Source organism: Kogia breviceps, chromosome 8 (genome assembly GCF_026419965.1).
Source record: "Kogia breviceps isolate mKogBre1 chromosome 8, mKogBre1 haplotype 1, whole genome shotgun sequence".
NCBI lineage: Eukaryota > Metazoa > Chordata > Mammalia > Artiodactyla > Physeteridae > Kogia > Kogia breviceps.
In genome coordinates this window covers 91,142,612-91,168,599 of record NC_081317.1, presented here as the reverse complement: position 1 = coordinate 91,168,599, position 25,988 = coordinate 91,142,612, and the positions used below count along the sequence as shown (strand labels likewise).

Sequence of the window (25,988 nt, the reverse complement as noted above, 5' to 3'; positions counted from 1 at the left end):
CCGGAAACTGGCATGGATCTTGCTGTCATGTACGTTTTGTCAGTTCTTACCAAATCTCAATTCTTCTAGTCTCCTTCAATACTGGCTACAACTCTCCACTGAGAGCTGAAACCTGACTATCTAGGTCCCTGTTGGGACTCAAGGTTGTTCTGTAGCTGGCTTTTCCTCCAGGATCCACAGAAGCCCTGCCAGCTGGAGTGGGGTGATGGGCAACTAGAATGCCAGAAGCTGCTCCCGAGTGGGCCACTCTGGGTGCTTCAGGCCCAACGTCTAGAAAGTCCCTTGACTGGCTGCCCTACTACCAAGTCTCAGTAGATGGTTCAGCTGGCCCTTAAGGAACAAAAGGTGACTGAATAGAAATGAACTTACTGTTCAAAGGAAAGAAGAATGTCTTCTTGGTGAATGTCTAAATTTGGTGGAAATATCTCTCAATAAATTTAGGTGGGTTAGGCTGAGACAAACCAATCTTGACCCTTACCCGTCCCCATGCCGACCTCTCCTGCTCTGTCCCCTACTTCCTATTTCCCTTAGCTGAGTTAGATTTAGCCGTCCCCTGACAAAGATGACAGGTTAAAATGGAGTTAAAGGACATGGCATTGACACTTACTCCGCCGGAGGAGGTGGCTTGTCTCCGAGCACCTGGTACTTTCTATCTAGTCTGTTGGACTTGGCATACCGTGTGATGCTGTGGGGCAAAGGTGGGTCAGTGCTCTGGAGGCTGGAAATAAACGCAGGCAGATCTGAGCCCACGTGAGCCCCACCCGGGCCTGCCTGTGCAGCCCGCGCTTCGAGATGCTCCCTCCCCCTCGGCCGCTCTGGAGACAGCCTTATCGCAGGGCTGAAGCCCTGACCACTAAAACCCACACAAGGCTGCTGAGTGTGGTTAAAGGACAGAGGTGCTCGGGCCCAGAAATCTGTATCCTTTTCTGTGGCGAGGACCCAAAGAAAAATAGGTTGAGCCACAGGTAGGGTTGCCATATTTTCAAATAAAAATACAAGTTAAACTTGAATTTCTTAATACAACACTGTAAATCAACTATACAACAATAAATTTTTTAAAAGAACTCAAATTTCATATAAGCAATGAGAAATTTTTAGTGAACATCCCGTGAGATATTTGGCACACACATATATAATATTAAAAATATTATGTGTTGTTCATCTGAAATTCAGATTTAACTGGGCATCCTGAATTTTTATCTGGCAGCCTTAGCAACACGTACTTCATTGGTAACCACTGAGAGACTGAATACACAAATGGACAACAGCTGGACCGTATATAGAGAACTCTGGCCCGTAAGCTGCAACAACCTGCCTAGGACACCAACCCCTTAGCTACAATAAAAAACTCAGGAAGCCGGCCTGTGGAAGTCAGACTTGCAGGAGGACAGATCGCTATTTCTAGTGACAATCCAGGAAGCTAAACAATACCGTGGAAAACCACCCAGCTCCCGGACAGGTTCCCAGGGTGGGAGGCCATGCAAGCCAAGCCACTGGGCGGGGGTGAGCACAGACCAGTCTAAAGCCGGTGTCAGAGCCGGCCCCTCGTGGGGTCCCTTGGAGTGTCAGGGTTGTGAGCACAGGAGGTGCACTCTAAGGACATGGTCTGGTAAAGGGTGGCAGGGTGGGGTCTGGGGAGGGGAGATCGCAGGCAGCCTGGCCTTTCTACCTCGCTGCCAAGGTGGCACCGGCAGTGGACAAGCCCTTCTTCACGGAGTGCTCTGCCCGGCTCCGGAGTCGCTTCAAGCCTTTGGGTGACGAGCACCCAGGACAAGAACAGAGGATCCAAGGTGAGGTGGGGCCGGGTGGCACCACCAGCTGCCCCACCACCGGTGCCCTGAGCCCTGTTTGCCTCTACCTGTTTGGGACTGCTCTTTGTCACACTGCTGGGTTGGACATCTTGAGTCAGGAAATCTGAAACCAAAGGAAAGGATGTGAGCTTTTCCCCAGTGACCATGAGGACGGCTCAGGCCAGGCACTGGGCACCATCCCAGTTAGCCCACAATGCCACGTGAGTCTGCCCAATCGTGAGCCCCACTTCAGAGGAGGAAGCTGAGGCTTTGAGAGGAGAAGCCCCCGCACAAGGTCACAGCTGTCAAGGGTGGGCTCACAAGGGGGCTAGCTCCCGAAGGCTCAGGGCCCCACTGTGCACACCCAGGCCACTCACTGCAGGATCCTCCTGACCACCTCCACAGCTGGGTCTTGAATCATGGACTTCCCCATGCGGCTTGGCTGGGTGAAGGACTCGGGGGTGACCACGTCTACCTTGGCCTCTCCTTCATGGGCTTGTGAAGACACCAGGATGTCACTCTCTACCTCCAGGTCGGTCAAGATGTTGTCCTGCAGGCCAAAGATCAGGGCCCGATTGTGTGGGTGGCAGGCAGGCAGGCAGGCTGGGTTCCCATCCCAGCACCACCTTGCCCAGGAGCTGTGGCTGGAGGCCAGCTGCCTGACCTCTTTGAGCCTCCCTTTTCCCTTCTGTGAAGTAGCAGTGATCATATCTATCTTAGAGGACTATTCATTCATTCATTCATTCACACGTGCATGCTTCAAAAATGTTTCTTGAGTGCCTGCTTTCTGCAACCCTCTGCCTGGGTAAGGAACACAGGATAAAGAGGCCACATGTGACCCTTACCCTCATGGAACTTACAGTCTGGTCAGAGAGACAAGACATTTATTTGACCACAAATAAATGGTCAAAAATGGGGCCAGTGTTATGAAGGGGAAGTTCCAGCATCTTCCCTGAGGCTGAGGGTCACGGACCTGTGAGGCCACCCGTAGATGTGCCCAGGCGGTGTTTCTGACCAACGGACAAGTGAGTGAATGAGTACACGGATGAGTGAGCGGCCTCCTCCACCTCGAGCTGGACCTTAGAGAAAGGGTGGGAGGGGTGGCCCACCACGGGGACTTAGTTGAACTGTTCCCTATTTTATCCTGCATCCTGGCTCAGTGCTAGACTGTAAGCACTGTAAGGGAAGGACTCCAGCTGGACTCCTAGGTTTCGTCTTGTGGGGCGCAGTACGGATGGTGTGATGGAAGCTTAGTGCTAGTGGCACGGCGGGAAGAGCCTCCCCAAAGAAGGAAGGGCTGGTTCAAAGCGTGGCAGTGAGAGGCAGGGCCTGAGGGTGGCCAGAGCAGAACTTGAGGGGTGTCCGCTTAGGCTACCATTGGCTCTGTCACAGCCCTTCTGGCAGCTGGTTGAGCACCTCTGGTGTTTAAAGCTTGGTGAGAGAGGGTGAGGTGAGGGCGACAGGTTCTGCCCTCTTGGGGCACACCATCTAGGGGAGACGGCTCCTAAAAGGGAGACCTCACTGCATGGTCTGTGGGCTCATGGGGAAGTGGGACATGCCTCCGAAACCAGGGGGTGAGAAAAGGCCTGGGGAAAGAGACCTCTTAGGGGGGCCAGAGAAATGAAGAGCATGGAGGGCAGACCTTGGAGGAGGTTGCTGCGCAGGTCTAGGTAAAGGGTCTGGATTTTATCCCAAGGGCAGGAGAGTGACACGGGCAGACTGGCCTTGTCCAACATGAGGTCTGGCTGCAGCTCCGGGAATGGATCATGGGGGGGAATGAGACGATAAGGGCAGCCATGCGGGCAAGAGATGGGGGCTCCTGGACAAGGCCACAGGATTGGGGTGAGGAGAAGCCGCTGGCTGCTCATGGCAGCGGGTGGGAAGGAAGAGGCTGAGAGGTGAGGCTGCCCTGAGAGCTGGTGGGCCCTGATGGCGGGAGGAGGTGCTGCCAGGAGGTGAGGGGTCTCCTAAGAGACCAGTGCAGGGAAGTGACCCATCTGGGATTTGAACCCAGATCTGACTCCACAGCCTGTGGCCTTTCCAAGGCATCCCAGCAGGCCTGATGTCCAGCAGTGTGGCCTAGGAGATCTTCTTGCCTTGGCCTCTGCTGAGCCCTGAGGGTTTCCTGGGAGCCTGGACCCAACAGCTCAGCCGCTCTTCCAAACGGCCGCCCCATCCCATTCCTTACGGTAAAGACCACGTGAGTCACTGATACCATGTCCAGCTTGCAGTCGAGATACTGAATCCTCTGGCTCAGTTTTTCTTTCCAAGTTTGAACAAGGCCAAGGAGGTCTTCTGCGGTCACTATCTAGTGTGAACATGGAGGAAAAAAGCCACAGGAAGCAGTCTGCGGGTGGGCAGGCTGACTCCATGTGAACTGCAGGAAACCGGCTGGCTGGCAAGGACACCTCTTGGCTCCATGGAGGCCCCTCACTTGCAGGGAGGGCCCTGTGGGAGTGGGGAGCCCTGGGCTGGCTCTCTCAGGCAGCTCCACTGCAGCAGTGGATCCTTCCCTGATGGGGCATCGGGAGTTCTATTCCTGGTTCTATGGGTTTGTTCTGGGCAAATGATTTAAACTTGCTCTACCTAGTCTCCCCATCAGTGTGATGGGGACACAGAATGTTCCTCAGGATCTCTTCTAGTTCTAATGCTCTTCGTGTAGAGGGAAATATTTGGCCCCAGATGGCGAGGGTGTGTCGGAGTGAAATGGCCACAGCCTTTCCGGAGGGTGATCTGGCTATCAGATCAAATATGTCAAATACATGACCCCTTAGAGCAACACAATCCCACAGACCATACCTTGCAGGGGGCAGGGAAGCACCCGTGAGGATGTTCACCTTCCCCAAGCAGCCCGCACAGAACTCAGTGGTCCTCACACATTGCTCCCCGAATGGCTCACTGACCTAACGGATAACCCAGGCCGGGTGGCGCCTTGACCTCTTCCCACTCCCTTCATTTCCAATGCACCCTGAATCCCGCCCATTCCCCCCGCCGCTCAGCCCCGGGATCGGAACATGTCCCTGCTGGAGTCTCGAGTGGTGACACTATTCGGTCTTGGCACTCTGCCTCATTCCTACCTGCCTCCCTGCCTTTCTGCACCCCGCAGCCAGAAGGTCTTCTTTAACGTGGCACTGAGCACACGGCCCTGGCCACACCCTTCCCTGGTCCCCACAACCTTCTCCGAGCATCTGATGCATTGCTTCCGCCTCCTGATCACCACCCGGCAGAAATGTCCAACCAGTGTCCTCTGCCAACACAGGACTACTCGCCCGCTCAAGCCCATGCTCCCCACCCCACGCCAGGGTCTGTGCAAGGCCCCCGACACCCTGCCCAGTGCCCTGACACATCAGACAGGAAGTGAGGAAATGTGGGAGAGCAAATGCTTCTGCTCTGAAGAGAGAGTTGTCCCTAAAGGGCCTGCTGAAGGGGTCACGGCACATTAAGCTGGTTCTCCCCTGCTCCCCCTGTGTATGTGTAGAAACATCTGCACGGAAACACAAGAGGTTACACGGGACCTCCACTCTGTGCTTTGTGGATGTTCGAACTTTTTTCACCAAGCACATGTAACTATGCAAGAAAACGCAGTAAAGATAGAAAAATAAATATCCTCTCAGTGCTAATAACAAAAAAACCTCAACTTAAGTCACTGAAATGGAAGACAGAACCCCTGGCCAGGACATCTGGTTCTCGAGTGCCTGGTTGAACTGTGGAGAAAAGATTACTTGGAGTGGCCAGGGTGCAGGTGGCACAAGGGACAGAGACATGCACTAGAGGCAGAAAAACAAGCAAGTCAACGACGTAAACACGCAGAGACCCGCTACGCTGGTCAGGGCCTGGCAGGCACCTGGAACCTCGCTTCTCCCAGACTTCGCTCCGATTTGGACTTTTCACAGCTTATACACAGAAAATGGAAGTAACCAATTTATGTGCAATGGTCAAAACAAAAGGAAAATCAAACAAAAGGTGGCCAGACTCAAGCCCCTGGGCTCACTGGCCTTGAGATGCCTGCCTGGGAGGTGCTAGGGGCCTGGGGGCAATGGCTGGTTTCTCTTCTCGTCCTTAATTCCATTGAATAAAACAGGGGTTAAGTAGGAAGGCTCAGAGGCCCCGCTGGTGGTGGAGAAATCTTGCCCACAGATGTAAGTTTATTTCCAGTTTACGATTCTGGCCTGATGCATCTTTACTATTCATAGCTTAGCATCCACTGAGCACTTACTTTTTCATCTCCCCTTGAGCTTCGGCACATTTGTACCTTGCTTTGAAGTTGTTCCAGAGAAGAATTTAATCCATCTGTTTGCAGATTGGATTTTGCCACCTAGAAAAACCAGAGGTTCTGAGATTTGTTTCTAGAATACTTATTTTGATCAAGAAAATGTTCCACAAATCATTATCTGAGAGGTGGATTAAGTACCGAAAAAGTGAAATCAGGGCAAAAAATGCACAGTCGTATCAGAAACTCGATCAATGCAAATTTAAAGGACTTTTTTTTCTTTACTGTCAAATAGTAAGTTTTAAAAATAAAACTGGCGACCTGCAGTACTGGTTGAGGGCGTTAGGAGGACACACTCATGCCCTATTGGTGAGGGGATGTCTGTACAAGCCACCTGGAAAGTACAAAGAGTCTTAAAACATTCACGCTCTAACCCAGTAATTCCATCTCTGGGAGGCATCCTATGGACATCATCAGAGTTTCCAGTGCAAGCATGTCTAACACACCATTGTGTATATTATAAGTGAAACCCACCAAGTGTTCCTCCCAAAAGGAATGGTTAAGTAAAAATGGCAACACCTTCGGGAGAGAGAAACCATCAAAGTGATGTTTTTGAAGAAACTTTTCAAGATTATACAACTTAAAAAATTGTAATAAAGAGCACCCTTCCCTTGTCCCCACTGCCCTGACCCTCACTCACTCCAGCACCAGGAGCCCAGCTCACATGGCCCTGCTGACCTGGCTGCCACTCCAGCCTCACTGCTCCCCACATTTTCTTGCTCGAGCTCTCTCTCCTCTTGGCTCCAGCTCCCCAGGATTTTTTTTCACGATCTCTCCAGGACACTGCTCCCCACTCTCTTGCCTGGCTGGCTCTTCCTTCGCCATCAAGGCTTGGGAAACACCACGCTCCTAGTCCAGGTGAAATCCTCTCCTCTACGTCCCCACGCACCTCACACAGCCCTCATGGCCTCTGTAGCCCAGATGGCCTGGCATGGTTAAGGCCTGAATTTCTGGTGTCAGTCAGACCTGGGTTCACATTTTGGCTCCACCGTTTAAGAACTCTGTGTTCTTGCCCTAAGTCACTTAATGACTCTCTGCCTCAGTTTCTTTATCTCTAAAATGGGGATAAGAATGGTACTTGCCTCACACAGCTCTTGTGAGGACTCACACAGTTAAGCAAAATAAGCCCACTGGCAGGCTGCATGATGCATAATAACTCAGTGGATGTTAGAAACTATTACGATTTAATCTCTGACTTCCGGGCTGGAGTGCAAGTCCCATTGGGCAGAGACCACACCAGTATCCCCAGCACCTGGGACAGTGCCTGGCATGCAGGTGTGCGTGATAAACTTCAAGTCCCATGGGGCAGATGAAGAATGAATCTGTCCTACCTCACACTTGATGTTCACGCGCAGATTTGTCAGCAACCGCTGGATTTTCTCTATGAAAATAAGGTCCACAAACAGGTTATGGAATTTACTTTCAAACTTGTTGATGACATCATTAGCCTTAAAGAAAGAGAAAAAGTAAAGGAATGGGGCTTAATTTGGAGCTTTTGGACTTTAGAAGCAGAGGGGGACAGGCGCAGTTAATGGTTGGAAAGGGGGCTTGACCAGTCTATCAGGCAGTGAGCAAGGCAACCACCTTGTAAGCGGGTATCACGGGAGCCTGGCGAGAGGTCGTGGTGGAGCCCACTCACCTGGTCCACGTACTCTCTCTCCATCTTCTCCATGTTGATCATGATTAAATTTTCAACAAACTCTATCCAGCCAGCTTCCTTCTCCAGTCGATGACACAGTGAGTCAATTTCTTCAGAAGAAAAGTTGCCTCCCTCTGAGAACAATCTGAAAATAATTTGGGAGAAATAAATCCACTGATCAGACCTGAACCTTTCCACCCAGTCCAAATACTGTGGTTGACAAGGCTTTAGATTAAAAGTACAAGATCATGGAAAAACAAATGCAGGTAGCTCAAGGTCAGAAGCAGGGAAACAACCCAAATGTCCATTAAGAGATGAATGGATAAACAAAATGTGGTACATCCACACAATGGAATATTACTGGGCCTTAAGAAGGAATGAAATTCTGACAGATGCTGTGACATGGATGAGCATTGAACGCATTATGCTAAGTGAAAAAAACAGACACACAAAAGAACAAATCTGGTGTGATTTCACTTCTACGAGGTCCCTAGAGTAGTCAAATTCATAGAGACCGAAAATAGAATGGTGGTTCCCAGGGGCTGGGGGAGGGAAAAATGGGAAGTCAGTGTTTAAGTTAGTGTTTAGAGATTCAGTTTGTGAGGATGAAAATGTTCTGGAGATGGATGGTGGTGATGGTTGTACAACAGTGTGGATGTACTTAATGCCAGTGAACTGGACACCTAAAATGGCTAAAATGGATCATTTTATGTTACGGATATTTTGTCCCTATTAAAAAATGGAGGGGCAAACAAGACCACCTCTCAATAGAGAAAGTCCAGTGGCCCACAGAGGCCCCAGATGCTGGCTCTCACCTGCAGTGCCTGACAAACTCAACGTTGGTGTATCGAAGCTCATCCAGGCTCTCCTCCAGGTACTGGCGGAAGCTGCGCAGGGACACCTGGACGACGTCGACGTAGCTGAGCAGTTCCCGGTGCAGAGTGCTGCTGAGAGTGACCAGCCTGGGGGACATGGGAGGGCAGGGTGGTGACCTGGGCACGGGCGGGCAGCCTGGGAGGTGGCTTGAGCTCCACATGTCATGCCCAGCTGTGGGGTCACCAAAACCACTGCCTGTCTTCTCTGGGTAGAAAAAGAGGCCTTAGAAGGAAGTTCACGATGCCAGTGCGTGTGGGGCTCTCAGTGAGCTGGACCAGAGGGCAGCCCTCTCCTCTGTCCAGCCCCTGCCACCAGATTGCTAAGAGAATCCCCAGGTCCTACTGGCTCCGCCCCCTCCTCCCTCCCCCAGCTCTCTCTAACTCACTCCCACAGACGTGGGTCCTGGAGCCCGGGAATCCCTGAAAGAGCGGGCTGCAGGTTTCCTCTTTATACCCAAGTCTACCCTAACCAGCTCCCTCTTGTGCACCTGACCATGGTAGACACCTGTGAGGGCTCCTCACCGGTGACCGGACGGAGGCCTCCCTGGGCACACAGGTGCCTCATCTCAAACCCCTGAGGGGCCTCCCAGGACCCCTCACTCTGCCCTGAGAGCAGGGCATCCGCACCTCAAGTTGGGCCAGTGCTCCTCTGCGATGGGAGAACCCTGCCCCCTCCCCACCTTTCTCCATCCCAGGCCCTAGGGCCTCCTGCAGGAAGCTCTTCCTGACTTCCCCTGATAGGAGCAGTCTTTCCCACCATGGACGTTTCAGGGCACATCATCTGCACCCCTGCACTCTGACCACGGGCACCCTTTCCTCTCTTTGGCTGCTCCCCCACCCCCAGCGCCCAGCCCCCCACCAGACGCTTCACACAGTGGCACCCTTGTGAAGAGGTGAAGACCCTTCTGGAAACCCTGACCCTTCTATTATCCACAGAGGGTGGGGGGGACCACTCCTTTGAGAGCAGCCACCTGGCTGGGATTCTAGGGCCACGAGGCTACAGCTGAGACCCCCAGTGCCCTTACTTCTGGCTCTTGGTGGCGTTCAAGAAGATGTGCTCCATGTCGTAAATCTTGCGCTGGAAGTTTTTGCTCCTCATGTTCTGCTCCTCTTGGAACTGGCAGAACATCCTCTTCTCCTTCCTCAGCTTCTCCATCACCCCCGCACAGTGGCTGTCCAGCCGCTCTTGGTGAAGCAAGAGTTCGGCTGGAAAAGGACAAGGGGAGATGAGGCCCTCCAGCATCTCAAGCCAGCTCACGACAGCGCTTTCCTGGACACTGGTGTGCCTCTCCCAGGCCAGCTACAGAGCAGGGACCTTTCAGGCCAAGGTCCCTTATCCTGTCCCCACTGCCTTCCCCGGGGCCTGGCCTGGGAACGGACACAGACAGATCTCAGGGAGGCCAATATGAGACAGCCCTGGGTCTTTAACTGGAGAGGAGGATCTGGCTGGCTGTGACCAAGGAGGTGCCTGCTGGTGGAGATACCCTGCCTGCAGCAGAAGGGAACGAAGTCTGGGAGATGGAGAGCACCTCCCACCCCAGGAGCAGGTGGGATGGGTGTTGGGGAGGGTAGGGATCTTGAGGCGAAGGCCTGGGAGAAAACAGCCAGCACAAAGCGGGGCAGTTGGCATGTGCCCCTTTATATCAGTGGCTTCTCATTTCCAATGAGCCTCAGTTACTATGGACTTCAAGAGCTCCATCATAGGCCTTTACAGTTAGCAGAGAGTCCCAGTTCACCTCCTCTCACCTCCTACTGCCTGGAGTGGAGGAAGTGCTATGGTCTCAGCTCTGCCAAAAACAAATGGTGGGATTCTGGGGCTTTGCTTCTCCAGCCTCGTTTTTCACATTATGCACTGGGCCAGGAGCCAGGGAAGGGGAAGGAAACCAGCCTTCAGGGAGCATCTTTGTTTATATTTATAATTAATGCACACATTTCCCATATGAGGACAACGAGGTTCCAAAAGTCAAGCTGGTCTCCCAAGACCACAAGCATTGGGCCTCTGGAGTCCACCCTCTTTCGCTGCTCCAGGCAATAATAGGGGGTTGGGTGGGGTCATGTGGAGGCTCTCTGGAAGCTTTCAGGGTCAATAATGGAGCTTAAAGTATGACTGGAGTAAAAACCTGACAGGAGCCGTTGAGGGATCCAAATAAAGGTGCCCTCCCTCCAATTAATGGAGCCCTCTGCCTTAGAGAGAAATGGCATGTCTTTTTAAGTGTTAAAAATTATAAGCTGAAAATAATGGCTACCACTTCTGGAGGTTCTGGCTTATGCCAGATGCTCATGATTCCTCACTGTACCATTTCAAGGAGAGTTAATTACCACCAACAGCATGCCCTCTGCAGGTTAGGAAGGGATCAGAGAGGTCAGGTAACCTGCCCAGAATCCCACAGCTAGACAGGTTGAGCCTGTTAGCTCTGATTCCTGAACTACAGGCTTGCCTCTGGGGCATCTGCCATGCAGGTATGTGTCTGACAGGTGTGTGAGCATATCTGGTATCCACAAAGCTAAAATAGGACAATACTCTTCATTTCAGCATCTAACACCTTCTTTAAAAAAACCTTAAATGAGGATTCTGAGTACAACCTTCTCTGCCAACCTGGGAGGTACGAACCCTCACGTACATCTTCCAACGTGTGATGACAACATGCTAAGCACTGCGTGGTATAAGCTGCTAATGAACGTGGGGCTGCAATGGCACAGACAACGGGGGTCTGCAGTACCTGCCCTGACGTTGTGGATGTCCTTTTCAATGAGCTGGGCTCTTGGCTGGTGCAGGTGCAGACGCAGCTTCAGTTCTGAATCCAGCTCATCAATCTTGGTGGTCACGATGACCCGGGCATTGAGGGCACATTGGTCAAACCACTTCTCTAAGTGCTCAAAAAAGCCACCTCGAAGCCTAAGGGAGAGAGCAGCGAGGGTCAGCAATTGTGACCAGGGAGATATCTTTCCACACTGATACTTAAAGTGCTTCCCCCTTCTACTCCTTCTTCCTTATTTTATCTCCCACTACATTGTATCTCTTTGTTTGGGTGGACCATCATTCATTTAGCCAGACCCCCTACTGAAGGACACTGGGTGGTTTCCAACCATTTGTTCTTACAAAGAAGACTGCAATGAATAACCTCGTACATATGTCAAGTGTAGAACAATTTCTATAGGATAAATTCCCTGAAAGGGAACTATTGAATCAAAGCCTGAAATACATTTGTGGCTCTGGTAGATACGGTCAAACTGCTTCTGTTGCAAGGCAACTTGAACTCCCACCAACAATGAATAAAAGTTCCTATTTATCCATAGCTTCAGAATGTATTGTCAAACTCTTGAATTTGACAATTTCGTCATATTATGACTGAGACTGAGCATATTTTCATGTGTTTAAGACTATTAAATTTCTTTTTCTGTGTACTATCCATTAATATCTTTTGTCCATCATTCTAGTGTGTAGTTGCCTTTTTTCTTATTAATTTCTAGGATCTCTTTATGTATGGGGAACATGAGGTCCTTTGACTGAGATGTGAGTTGCAAATATTCTTCCCAGTTTATTATTTCATCCTGTTAAAATGTAGAGTGATTTTCTTGGCTATATATTGTTAAGATGTTGGTTCTCTCCAAATGTATCTACACATCCAATACAATAACAGTTAAAAGCTCGGCAAATGTCTTCTTTCAGAAACTGATGAGCTGATTTCAAACTTATATAGAAATACAAAGGGCCAAGGATAGTCAAAACAATCTTGGAGGACGTCAGGGTTGGAGGACTTACACCACCAGATAATAAGACTTAATATAAAGCTACAGTAATCAATCAGGGGAAGGTAGTGATGCGAGGCCTGGCAGAGCAGTGGAGAGAGGAGAGTCTTCTCAAATGGCCTGGGGTCAACTGGTTATCCATATGGGAAAGAAATGAATCTGACTCCTACCTCATACGTAAACAAAAATTAATTCCAGTTAAATTGTACATCTAACTATGAAAGTTTAAAACTATAACATTATGGTAGATAACACAGGAGAATAGTTTCTTGACCTTGGGGCAAGCAAAGATATCTTAGATAAGACAGAAATTACCCTAACCCTAGTGAAAAAAACTGATGACTAGGACCTTATTGAAAGGATTTCTGTTCATCAAAAGATATCTTTAAGAGAGTAAAAAAGGCAAGCACAGAGAGGGGATGAACATTTGCCCTGTATTTAACTAACAAAAAACTCATATCTGAGATAGATAACTCACATAAATTAATAAGAAATAAGATAGGCAATCCACCAGAAAAAAAAATGGGCAAAAAATTTGGCTAGTCATTTCACAGAAAGATTACTAAATGGCCAATAAGTATATGACAAGGTACACAGCATTGTTACTCATCAGGAAAATGCTAATTAAAACCCCAGTGAAACACCACTACACATACACCAGAATGGCTAAAATAAAAACTACTGACAAAACCAAGTGAGGATGTGGAGTAACTGGAACTCTCATACATTGCTGTAAACTGTTAAAACAAAACCACTTTTGAAACCTCTTTGGCAGTATCTTTTGGTTGTATCTCCTCTGAGACAGATGGACCAAAAGATAGATAGACACACATATAAGTCAATTTCCCAACAATTCCACTCTTAGTTATATATCTAACAGAAATGTATACACATGTTCACCAAAAGAAGCCAGACATAAAAGAATACATTCTATGTGATTCCATTTAAATAAGTTCAAAAACAAGCAAAACTAATTCAGAAGTTAGAATATTTGTTATCCTTGGGTAAGGGAGGGCAGTGATGTGAGATGGGTACATGAAGGGGGTTGGTAGCGCTGACTTTCCTGTGGGTACTGATTACTGGGTGTGTTCCCTTTGGGTAATTAATTGAGCTATATGCTCACAATTTCCAAACTTTTCGGTATATATGCTATGCTTCAACATTCAAATCCAATCCGTTGAACACAGAACTATTTTTTGGTTGGTCCCAAGGCCAGATGGCATAGTGTTTGGTTCAAGACTCTGGAATTACAGGGTCTAGGTTCATATCCTGGATTTAATTACTTCCTATCTCAGAGATCTTGTCCCAGTTATTAATTCTGAGCTTCAGTTTCTAGAATCACCTGTAAAATGAGCTAATTACAGTACCCCTCTCTTAGTTATTGAGAGTATTAAACTTTCTCAATAAATATTAGCTCCAATGGTGGTCCTTGCTTTACTTCATTCCCTGGTCTATGGAGAGGGCAGACAATGGCCTGTGACAGAGGAAGGAGGAGGAGGAGGTTCAAGTCAGAAGACATTTTCAAGGTGAGATGATGCTGAGGTGAAGGAGAATAGAGTTCAAAGGCCTGACTTTACTCCTTCTACTCCCTGCCTCTGGTCTCCTGTCCATGTGTAAACATGGGAGGTAGACTAATCAGGTGATCTCTAGCTGGTTACTCCTAGCTATGACACTGTAGTATCAGGAGGGCAATGCAAATGCTATCCAAGGGCCAAATGCAAATTTTCACATTTGTTCCAAATTCAAACATAAAGGACCAGAAAGAAATTTGGGAGTTCAGGGTCGTAAATGTTCAGTGGTAAAATTATTCTATATTCTTCATTGTACTTTTTTCAATTTTCTACATTAAATGTGTCACATAACCAGAGCAAAATACCATACTGATATACTCATAACTATGGTCTATATCTATATAATTTTTCTTAAAAAGAAAAGAAAAGGAACTCTAATATTAACAGACATGCCAGGATCTAGAACCCAGAAACACCTTGTAGGGAAAACCCTGTTTCTTATGTGTAAATACAAGGCCCAGGCCAGCAAGTCATCCTGGGACAGGCAGAGGGTTCACTCTCACAGAGTATAATCTGTGACTGCGAAAAATCCCTGGACATCTGCTACTTTGTGTTGTGTTTCTCATCTCTACCCTCAGTTACCTACGTGTTTGCTTTTCCATCGAAACTAGTCCCATCTTCCATTATACTATTTCACCGTGTTAATAAAACTCAAGGAGAATGAGAATAAAGGGGTTTTTTACTCACTGTTTCTTAATTTCTAAAACTAGTCTGGACGGAATGATCACTTGTTCTAGGACCTTGGCACTGGAAGTGTCATTGAAGAGAATGGTGGAAAGGTTGGAATGGGGCCTATTGCTACTCTCTTCTTGTTCCAGGGGCAGGAAGACAAAGTAAGTGTTCCCACTGGAGGTGGTGAAGGACTCCATTTCCTCGTGGGAGACCGCTCCCAGACTCTCTTCCTGGGCTCTGACCTAAGCAGAAAACAAGACGTTAGACTTGCCATCAACAAACAGACTTGGTGGGCTTCCCTGGTGGCGCGGTGGTTGAGAATCCGCCTGCCGATGCAGGAGACACGGGTTCGTGACCCGGTCCGGGAAGATCCCACGTGCCGCGGAGCGGCTGGGCCCGTGAGCCATGGCCGCTAGGCCTGCGCGTCCGGAGCCTGTGCTCCGCAACGGGAGAGGCCACAGCAGTGAGAGGCCCGCATACTGCCAAAAAAAAAAAAAAAAAAAAAAAAAAGACCTGGTGATCCCTAACACAGGTTCCTTGACATCAGAGGTTGTAAACCTGTGGGACAAATCTTGCCTATAATTGCTTTTTGCCCATACAGTGCCTTTTTAAAATTGGGAAATTCCACCTAAAAATCTGGATTTCTGATTTCTTTTAAAAATCAGAAAATCTGGCAATTCTGAGCCTACATTCCCACAGGGCATTGTTGGCTGGAACTGAATAATGGCTGCATGGTTGCCATCGACTGAACATTGATGTCCCTCCAAAAATTCATAACCCCAATGTGTTGGTAATTGTAGATGGGCATTGGGAGGGTATTAGGTCATGTAGGCAGAGCCGTCCCTCGTGAATGGGGTTAGTACCCTTATAAAAGAGATCTCAGAGAGCTCTTGCCCCTTCCACCATATGTAAGGACACAGAAAAAAGGCAGCCATTTGTGAACTAAGAAGTAGGCCCCCACCAGACACTAAAGCTGCCAGCACCTGGATCTTGAATTCCCAGACTCCAGAACTGTGAGAAATAAATGTCTGTTGTTTATAAGCCACCCAGTCTGTGGTGTTCTGTTAGCACAGCCTGAAGGGACTAAGACAGTAGTCTCTCTCATGTGTCACTATTTTACACTTGGTGTCCAGCCCTCTTTCCTATTACATGCCGGTGGGCATTTGAGTTTGGGGTCTCTGTTCAAAAAGAGGTCTCATATGCCAATTCTTCCACAGCAATATAGGAAAAGACTCTTTTGCAATTTCATGATTATGGAATCCAAATTACTGTTCTGTGAGTCTGAATGTGTTTGGAGGACAAGATTTATTAATATGAGAGTTACTTCCCTGCACTCTAAGGAGAGCTATTTGCCAACTTGGATGTGGATCTTTTTTCTTACATAACCAGAGAATGGGAAGAGAGAAGGAATAGAGAGGCTAAGTTGGTCTACACAATAAAGAGGAGCTGGGAAAGAGGGAGGACCAGGGAAGGATGAGGAAAGTCGAGGGATGACTTCAGAGTAGGTTGCAAGATGGGATGTGAGGAGAGAAAGGTGAAATTTAAAAAGCATTGCTGTGAGATAAGAATTGGATCCCTGCTGACAAAAATAAAAGGTGTGCATACATTTGTTATTCTCTATATGTACCCCAGTGGAAATTGCACCACTGAGGACCCCAGCTTGTATTAGGGACACACGGAGTGAACACAGCATACCTTCCATACCCGAGAGTGAATCCGCTGCTGGCCTACCTCATCCATAGATGAACTCTCACGCTCTTCCTCCTCCTCCTCCTCTTCCTCTTCTTTCTCCTCCTCCTCTTCCTCTTCTTTCTCCTCCTCCTCTCTCTCCTCCTCCACCTTTTCCTTTTTCTCATCCTCTTTTTCTTCATGAACCATCATGTCTGCCTGGTTCGGGGGTGACTTTAAGGAGCTGTCTCTTTCAACCTGCATTTCTTCTAATCCCGGAATAGAGTCCTCTCTGGACGCATCTATCTCTTCACTCAGTACAGACTTTTCCTGTGGGCTTACTACCCCGTCTTGAGTGGTGGGGGACTCGATTTCTTGATCTTCTTCTTCTTCTATCTCTTCCACTGGACTGAGGGAACTCGTTCCCCTACTTAAGCTTTCCTCACCTTTGTTCGTGTCTGCGCTGCCCCTCAGTTTTCTCATTCTCTCCTGGAATTGCTTTTCATGTGGTTCTGTTGATGACCAAGCCCAAAAGCACAGGAAGAGACAGGTTACCAATGCAGCCTGATTGGGCCTCCCCAGCCCCCAGAATACACAAGCGTGGAGTCGGGGAGACTCAGACTCGAATTGTAAAAGTGTTACCTGGTGCCCTCAATCGGAAAATGACTTCACCCTCCAAGTTCTACAAGGCAAAAACACGGACACTGAATGAGCAGAGTGCCACTTCTGAGGGCGTATCTTTTCTTTTAAGGAAAAGGCCCCGCCCCTCCTCTTCTACATCTGATGCAGGCCTTGACCACTTATTTCACAGGGGTAATCACGGTGTTCCCAATCAGTTTTCCTTAATCCCAAGCAGGCTAGCAAAGCTTTCATCACACAATGGCAATCACAGAATAAAATCTAATTCTGACACATTTTTACTAGTGATCTGGAGCAACAAACAAGACAGTATAAATGGAGGGATGAAAACAAAGGGGCAGGAATCTGCGGCACCCAGGGCTGGATGCAAACATACAGAACGAACATGATTTACAAGATCTGGGAGCCCCCTCGTCAACACTACAAATTCCCTCTCTCACAGGCTGTGGTGAAGTTGTGGATATAGTGGGTCGTGGATAAGAGTGGATCTGAATTCCAGCTCCTCACAAGCTGGGTGACCTTGGGCAAGCCCCTTAAACCCTACGGGCTCAGTGTCCTCCCTGTGACACACAGACCACAGTAGCACCTACACTTTAACCCAGGCAGCCAGACTGATCTCAAAGGTAGTGAGCTTCCCCACCGACAGCCAGGTGTCCCACAGAGCATTTACGAGCAATCGGGACAGGGATCCCTGCGGAGGGGAGGGATGCTCTGAGGAGTCAGGAACCCCACACCTATAGGAAACCCTCACCGAGTTCAGTGTCAGCCACAAGTATCTTCAGCCCTGGCCGTGCAGGACTCTGGGTGCGTGTGTGGGAAAGAGCCAACTCTGGGAGAGTCAGACCAGGACGCTCTGGGCATTCGTGCATTTACCAGGGAGCACTCAGTGTGTCTGAATAATGTGCAGGACACTGCTGAGGGCAGTCGAGGCTGGACGAAAGTTAGGAGGGCACACCTGCCCCTCAGAAAACCCCTTCCAGCAGGATGCCCTGGACTCCTGCATTTGACAGCGACCAACGTACAAGCCCGTTCAGGGAAAGGAGGGGTGACGGGGTGAGGAAGGGGAGATGAGGGTCGGAGTGAGTCGGGGGGATGCTGTCACTGGCAGTGGCTGGAAGTATGGGTGGGTTTGGGGTGTGTGGAAACAGAAGGATCCCAGCAGAGGAGCAGGGTGAGGAAGGGCAGGGGCAGTGGCGGATGCAGGGAGAGTGAGGAGTTTGCTGCAGCAGGGAGAGTCGGGGTGGGGACCAGAGGCAGGGGCCCTCTGAGGCCATCTAGGGACTGTGGGCTGGGTTTGGTAGGGGCTGCAGAGCTGGTGAGGGCCTTTTGAGCAGGAGAGTGGGTACATCAGAGCTGTATTTTCGGAGGGTTATGCAGCAGTGGTGAGTTGGGTGAATGGAACTCAAAGAGTCACATAAATTAGCCTTTTAATTATAATTCCAGTCAAGCCCGAGGCCTGGATTCTGAGCCCTTCAACCTCTTTTAATCTGAGAAGAGATGGTCTCTGTAGGGGATGCTTTTAGCTTCTCACTCCTTGATATCCTGACATAGATTCTAACTCCCCACAGTCCAGAGAGGCATTCAAAATTGAGGCAAATAAGACCTAGAAGTCATCCTCTCCCCATTGGTCCTTGGTGAGCAGCTGGGATTCTTTGTATCCCTCTCCATACCTGTTCAAAGATTTCACGAACACAGAAGTGTTGGCTGAGGGTGGAGCTGTAGGAGTTGAGTTCCTTCAGTATGATCGCTGGGTACTCCATCACTTCCTTTGTCAGGAGGCCATGAAAACTCTCATACCTGGGAGGCAGGGAGGTGAGACCACTGTCTAAGGGGTCAGCTGGGTGTGAGAGACCCCAGCCAAGGGCCGTGCCTCGGACCACATGGAGGTGGGCTTGTATCTGGCATTCAGTTCTGCGCAGAGCTACTGCGTAGGTTTCCTTTTACAATAACAGTCTTTGTTTTGTTTTGTTATTTTCCTGATCATACAAAGAATACATACTCTTTGTAGAACATTTAGGAAACACATGCGAGGGAGTTCTCTGCACGTTGTAACATGGGTTCCCACTTCCTGTCTACTGTACTAACCCTGTCCTTGAACTTTACCTATATCATCCCATCAAGCACTCCAAAACCCCAAGGCCCAGACTTTTATCTGTTCCCTAGGTAAGAAGACCAAGGTTCATGGGGTTACTCATTTGCTTTAAAATGTACTTCTGAATCTAAGTACTGCAGTCAATTGACGGTGCAGTTCCATTTCTGTGAATAGTCCTTATAGAATTAGGGGTACAAAGGCACAAAGGTACAAGATATTTCACAGGGAACTGTTTTTAATATTGAGAGATTGGCACCAGTTTTAAAAAGCTAATCAATTGGAGGATGGTTAAATCATTATGAAGCATCCATATTAATGAATGGATGGTCATTTAAAAATGAAAATATATCTGCAGTTATAGAATAATTCTTATTTTTAAAACACTGTATGTGTATATATATATATATATTCACATTTATAAATGTCTATGTTCACAAAAAGGACAAGTTGGGCAGAAATTAGGAGAATGTCCTACATGTTTGTATTTGTTAACTTTTTTCTTCTTTAACAAAGCATGTATGTTTTAAAATTTAAGAAAGTGGGGGGAGGGTCCATGCTCTTGACCTTTAAACTACATGGCCTAGAAACCTCCCTCCATAAACTTTTCTGATCAAAGTTCTCCCTGAAACCTTTTGTGCTGGCTGAGGGTAGAGCTGCAAAGAACCACAATGATCTCTGAAGTTGGAGGCATCAGTGGGTTGGGCTCCTAGGCATGCACCCTCTGATCTTGAATACGAATTCCAGGCCATCCCCTCCTGGCATCTGGTCTGCCTACCTGCATTTCATATTCTTCAGAAAATCTTTGGCCTTTTCCAGGTGTAACTTCAGGGTATTCTCACAGCTTTGCTGCCTCAGTTGGTCCAAGAGGTTATCGAGGTGAGCCTCCTGGGCCTGGCAGCCACATCCCAAACAGAAGGAAGCAGATGTGAGTTACCAGAGCTCGACGAGTGTACGTGACACGCAGAGACGCTGCCCCTGGAGCTGAGGTCCAGGTGCCCCGGGCAGGCTCTTTTCTAAAAGAGGGGTACCCAAAGTACCACCACCCTTACTCTCACTGCTCTGGGCCTTTGGGCTCTTTTCCCTGCCTGGAATGTTCTTCTCTGTCTATGTTATATCCCTGGAGACCCCGCCTAGATGGGACTCCTCAGGGACATGTCCCTCACCCCCAGCCTGCCCGGGCAGGCCCCCGCTACACCTTCCGGAGGCACCTACTCCTTGTGCTCTTTCTCACCTGCTGTGCTTGCCGTCAGATGCTGAGTGCACCCCTCCACCCCTAGACTGTGTGAAGGCAGGTGGGTAGGGGCCAGCTCACATCCTGTGGGGACAGGATGACTGCCAGAGGCAGATGCTCCATGCCCCCCGGTCTGTCTGTCTCTCATGCAGACCCCCTCACAGACATGTCTGGATCCGGCTCCCATCGCACAGCCCGGACCTGACTCTGGCAGGATTCTTCTGCTCCCATGCAGCCCCGTGACCAAGGTGAGCCTCAGTTTCCTATCTGCTCAAGTTCTGTAGCTTGAGGTTTTACATTTGAGTCTAAGATACATTTGGGGTTAAGTTTTCTATAAAAGTAAAATACATAAAATATGGTGTGAAGTGTGCATTGAACTTCTTTTGCTTTGCTTTGTATCTGAACGCCGGCTGACTTCACGGGCCACCAAGCAGAGCCATGGGACAGCTGATGGTCTGGGTGCGGCCCTTCGCTCATGCCCCGTGGGGCTACCTGGACGCCGGGCCCACACCTGGCTCTCGTGGCTGTGCTTCTGCTGCTGCTGCTCCGTCCTCTTCTCGAGCTCCAGCTCCTGCGTCAGCAGCATGCTCCGATGTACCTCCCACAGCTGCACAGCCTCCTGGAAATAGCTGAAGAGATCGGAGCTCTGCTGCTCTGTCTGCTTCGCCACGGCCTCGAAGGATTTCTGCGGTGGCAGAACCCAGAGAAGGGGCCTTAAGTGCCAACTGGCCCAGGCTGAGGAGAAGAGCCCAACTCACGGGGCTCCCTTGCCGGCCAGTGGAGGCCCATGTCACTGGCCGTCACTTCCTGGGCACCATCCCTCGAGGTTATCTTCTGTGCCACATCGTGGCTCATGGTCCCCTCTCTGCTGGGACAGCATTTCTGGTCTGTCCAAGGCCATGCCCTCAGACGGGCTGACCTGAAGTCCCATCTCTAGACCTGCCCCGTGTCCACTGAAGTCCCTGACAGGAAGAAGATGGAGTTTGGGGGTCTACAAAGAAGAAGGTGTCACCCTAGACACCAGCCTGGCATCAGGTGGGCCATACCCACCTTGGCCTGGGGCATCCCTCCTTCTTTGGATTCCCTGACTCAGCACCTGAGCCAAACACCACACTTTACTGTTAAATCCTCACCTCTCCCTCTTTCATGTGTGTCTTTTATACTCTCCTAGGGTCTGGGGTTGGCAGACTGTGGCCTGTGAGCTAAACAGAGCCCCCTGCCTATTTTTGTTTAACCTTGGAAGCTAAGCACAGATTTTACATTTTTTAATGGCTGAAGAAAACCTAAAGAAGATATTTAATGATGTAAAAACTATATGAAATTCAAATTTCAGTGTCCATAAATAAAGTTTTATTGAAACACGGCCATACCCATTCATTTCTGCATTGCATAGGGCTGCTTCTATGTGACAGCAGCAGAGCAAAAATTTGTGCCAGAAACCTGACAGCCCACAGAGCCTAAAATATTTACTATCTGGCCCTTTACAGAAAACGTTTGCTGACCCTTACTCTAGACTCTAAGCATCATGGGATGCAGGCTTATTGCTTCTCATGACCTTCAGCACCCAGACTTGGCAAGGGCTCGGGGAACACTCACTGCCTGAGACTGTTCAATCAGAGTCCGCGGGTGACTGAGGCATCAAGGGGTGAGCCTGGAGCACCCGGTACAGGGGCACTGCTCCGAGGGGCTGCACGCACCAGTGACAGCAACGTTGTAAGCCCCTGGGCTCCCACTCCTCTCACAGCCCAGCACCCCGGGTGCCCCACCCCCTGCTCCCCAGCTGCACAGGTCCCCAGTTACGCACATGCAAGACCTCCAGCTCCTCCTCTGTCTTGCTCTGGAGATTTCCCACCATCTGGAAGAAGGACGGGCTCACCAGGCTCTCTGCTTCCTCCTCAGTGAAGGCCTTCCAGTCCAGCAGCTGCTTCTGGAGAGGAACAAGGCAGAGCCCAGCTTAGGGCTGACAAGGGCTTCACCTCAGGGCTGGTCCTGCCCCCTGAGATCCCCTCCCAGCCATCCCCGAGAACTCGGCGGAAACTCCCACAGCGGCAGAGACAGTCCGGCTTTATCTGCCCACTGTGTCCAGGTGCTGTGTGCTGCCCCTGTTCACTGAATCCCCCAGAGGTGTTCTCATTAGCCCCGTTTGGCAGATAGGAAACTAAAGCTCACAGAAGTGAAGGAACTTGCTGGAGGTCACACACCTGGCAAGTGGTGGAACTGGGATTTGAACTCAGAACTGTACTACTGCAGACCCCACAGGCATGAACCGCCATCCTACACGGCCTCAGGGTGGCTGTAAGCCAGACACGGCTCCCATTTCCTGTCTGGAACTATGCCAGCTGGAAAGCCAGTTCTCTATATTAATAAAGACTTGATTTATGTACAAAATCTAGAAAAAATCAACCACCCCAAATTAAAAACGTGTCTCCAGTGGTTTACTTCCAACGCCGCTGCCCAGCAACACCAGGCGCCCTCTGTCAGGCTCAGAGTGTGCTCTTGGGGTACACGAGGACGTCAGCATTCACCCCCTGCATGCACCCAACCAGGGGCCGTGAGCATGGTACAAGGCGTCAGCACTCCGGGCCACAGGGCCGTGGGGCTCTGGGGAGGGCGTGAGTGACGAGGTGGTGAGCGCTGGGGGTGTGGTCTTGGGGAGGCTCTCCAAGGGCACAAGGTTTCCCTCCAGGCTTTACTCCTAAAGTCTGATGCCCCTAAAGGGCTGACTGAGAGGCACGTGACCGCCCCTAAGGCCACAGAGCAAGTGGGCAGAGCCCCGTGGGCTCGGACAGCCCCTGGGCCTTTTGCAAACTGGTCTTCTCACTTCCAGATGGGGCCAGCGACACCCACTCTGCAGGGCCTTGTAGGATTTGATGAGAGTGGGTGCAAGAGTGTGGCACAGCCCCCAGGGACCACAGCGCCCGCAACCGTGCATCGCACGAGAAAGAGCTCTGCTCCCCTGAACTCTGCTCACCTCAGAGTCTTGGTGGCAGAGCCAAAGCTCAACAGACACACACATGAGGGGTGGCGGGAGGAACAGGAGCTTCTTGGTGCCCACAGGTGAGACCCTCACGGCCTGGGAACTCCTACCTCCAGAGCCGGCAGGTTAAACCATCTTCAAAACGATTAGGCTTTGGGGGGTTTTTCATCTAAACAGGTTTCCCAAGGAGGCAGGGAGGGGGCATTCTGACACAGTATGTCCTTGCACCTCCGAAGACCAGGCATTGTAATTGAAGGGGGTTGTGAGAGGACTCGTTGTCTCACCCTCTAACAGAGGTGGGCGGGTGGAGTGAAGTTGTGTGTGATGCCAGTGGCAACACTATTTACAAAAGGGAAGCATTGGAAATAACTCCCATGACATGACCTCCACTGAATAAATAAAGTGAAGTGATACAGAGGGTCAAGGGTGAAGGCTGAGGTGATCAGATGGTAAAACTTTGTCCGTGGGGTCCGGGAAGGCTTCCTGGAGGAGGTCATGTTGGGGGCCACTGAGGGGTGGGTGGGAACAGCTGGGGGGAGAAGAGGGTCCAGGCTGAGGGAACAGCTTCAGAATGCCCAGAGGCCAGCATGGAGGGAAAGCAGGGCATGCGGGCTGGAGAGGGGCAGGGGCATGCCCTGTGCTCCTCTCCTCAGACGGGCCAGGAGGGGCACCCACCTTGCACTTCTGCACTTGGGCCAGGCACTCCTGCCAGGTCTTCTCATACTGCAAGCGGATCCGCATCATGCAGTCCACGTGGTAGGCGTCTCCATAGGCAGAAAAAAGACATCAGCAGCTCTTCCAGAAGAAGAGGGGGGGGTGGGAAGAGGAGTTTCCCTGTCGCTCAGGGAAGAGGCTTCTCCCCAGCCAAGTGCCTCAAAAGTGGAGATAATTTGGATCAGGGGCTGCTATCTCCCTTGCCTCAAAGTTCCTGATACCCCAAGATAAGGACCTCAAATAAGGAGCCACCTTTGTCTGTTCTGACCCTAATTCTTGACTCAGTTTCGAGGCTGGTGAAATTCTTTTGGGGGAGTTGCACCGAGTCACAAAACAGTAACCAGGTGCAAATTAAGGAGCATTTACAGATCATGTCTGTGGTGAACCCCTTAAGAAGTGAATGGACCAGTAGAACATTCAAAAGCTGATGGATTGATTAATTGATTGATTGATCTTCTCCTCTTCCTCCACCCTACTCTTTCTGGTTTATAGTCACCTCGGTGTATCTCTTGGTGTCTAAGATAAGGAACTGAAGTTTAATGTCCTGGCATTTCTAGAAACTGAAAGAAAACACAAAGATTGTGTGGTGGTTGTTCCTTGACAAGGGCTGGGAGGAGGGCAGGCTGGATGGCAGTTAGAACATTGGGGAGGGTAGATGTGTAGTGGAACTGGTGAGGAGAGGCCATAAAGCTGGTTTCTCGGGCTTCCCTGGTGGCGCAGTGGTTGAGATGCAGGGGACACGGGTTCGTGCCCCAGTCCGGGAGGATCCCACATGCCGCGGAGCGGCTGGGCCCGTGAGCCATGGCCGCTGAGCCTGCGCGTCCGGAGCCTGTGCTCCGCAACGGGAGAGGCCCGTAGGCCAGCACACCTCCACCCTTCCTATGAAGTCACTATGATGAAGCCCCCCACCCGGTCTCTGTGCTTCTGTTCCTGTACCCCTCTGATCCGTTCCCCCCCTCTAACCTTATCACTCCCAGCTCAGAACCTTCCACTGGGTTCCCACTGCCTTCAGGATAAAGTTCAGCCTTCCGCACATGGCCACATGGCCAGCACAGTCTGGCCCTCTGGCATCTTCCAGCCTCGCCCGCCACCTTCTCCTTTCCCGGAAGGCCCCAGCTCTGTCTGACCTCTCAGCCTCCCCACATACTAGTCTTCCGGCTTAGAAAGCTCCCCTGACCCCTGGGCCTGGCTACCTTGTACTTGCCTTGCAGGTCTCAAGTGGATGATCACTTCCTTGGCAAGGTGTCTTATAACCTTTAACCAGGCTGTGCCCCCAAATACACATTCATGTAGCTGGCCACCTGTCCACTCCCTGCTGTAACATCCTGCGTGGTCTGGCTTCTGCTCTGGACTGGAAGCACTCAAGAGAGATCCACCCTGCTGGTTACCAGGGCCCAGCACCACACTTGTTTCTAGGAGGTGTCCAGTGAATGGCAGCCATTGCTATTATTTAGGGTCTCAGGGCTCTTATGCTTGGTATTATAATATAATACCTTTGGAATTATAAACCCGAGAGCCCTGGGAGCAGTGGTGGGTACTACTAACCAAAGCACCCAGGTCAAGTCTGGCTGTGACACTTCCTTAGCTGTGTGACCTTGGGCAGGACACTTCACCTCTTTGTGCCTCTGAATCCTTCTCTATCACAGAGGGGCAAGGACACCACTGGTCTCACTGGGTTGCCTCAAAGGAGATTGAAATATTGTATTGAATATATCTTCTAGAGCAAGACTTGGCAAACTCTGCTAGATAGTAATATTTCCAGCTTTGAGAGCCATACAGTCTCTGCTGCAACCACTCATTTCTGCTGTTATAGAGCAGAAGCAGCCAGAGACAGTATGTAAACAAATGAGTGGAGCTGTGTCCCAATGAATCTTATTTACTAACGGGCAGTGGTCCATGGGCTGGAGTTTGAGGACCGTGGTTATAGAGAATTTCTAAATATTACCATTTGTTATTGAGCACTGAGCAAGCCAGGTGCTGACCTATGACTGGACTGCAGGATTGCATGTGATTCTTACATCAACCCTGCAAGGTAGGTACCTTTATTACTCCTCTTGAGATTCCTATTTTATGGAGGAGGAATTTGAGGCCAAGAGAGGC

The 25,988-nt window shown here is 50.0% G+C and overlaps 1 protein-coding gene across 1 annotated transcript in view; it reads right to left on the bottom strand.

The window, feature by feature from the left end:
• Window positions 1-25,988, bottom strand: part of CCDC180 (coiled-coil domain containing 180) — a 55,350-nt gene that overhangs the window by 13,929 nt on the left and 15,433 nt on the right. Inside the window, 19 exon segments of the mRNA XM_059073224.2 lie at window positions 608-718; window positions 1,670-1,748; window positions 1,859-1,914; window positions 2,168-2,340; window positions 3,979-4,098; window positions 6,007-6,105; window positions 7,392-7,508; window positions 7,700-7,844; window positions 8,515-8,661; window positions 9,600-9,780; window positions 11,295-11,470; window positions 14,583-14,809; window positions 16,299-16,747; window positions 16,878-16,917; window positions 18,545-18,671; window positions 19,742-19,857; window positions 20,709-20,882; window positions 22,002-22,124; window positions 23,850-23,938. Coding sequence (XP_058929207.1) covers window positions 608-718; window positions 1,670-1,748; window positions 1,859-1,914; window positions 2,168-2,340; window positions 3,979-4,098; window positions 6,007-6,105; window positions 7,392-7,508; window positions 7,700-7,844; window positions 8,515-8,661; window positions 9,600-9,780; window positions 11,295-11,470; window positions 14,583-14,809; window positions 16,299-16,747; window positions 16,878-16,917; window positions 18,545-18,671; window positions 19,742-19,857; window positions 20,709-20,882; window positions 22,002-22,124; window positions 23,850-23,938 — 2,749 coding nt within the window.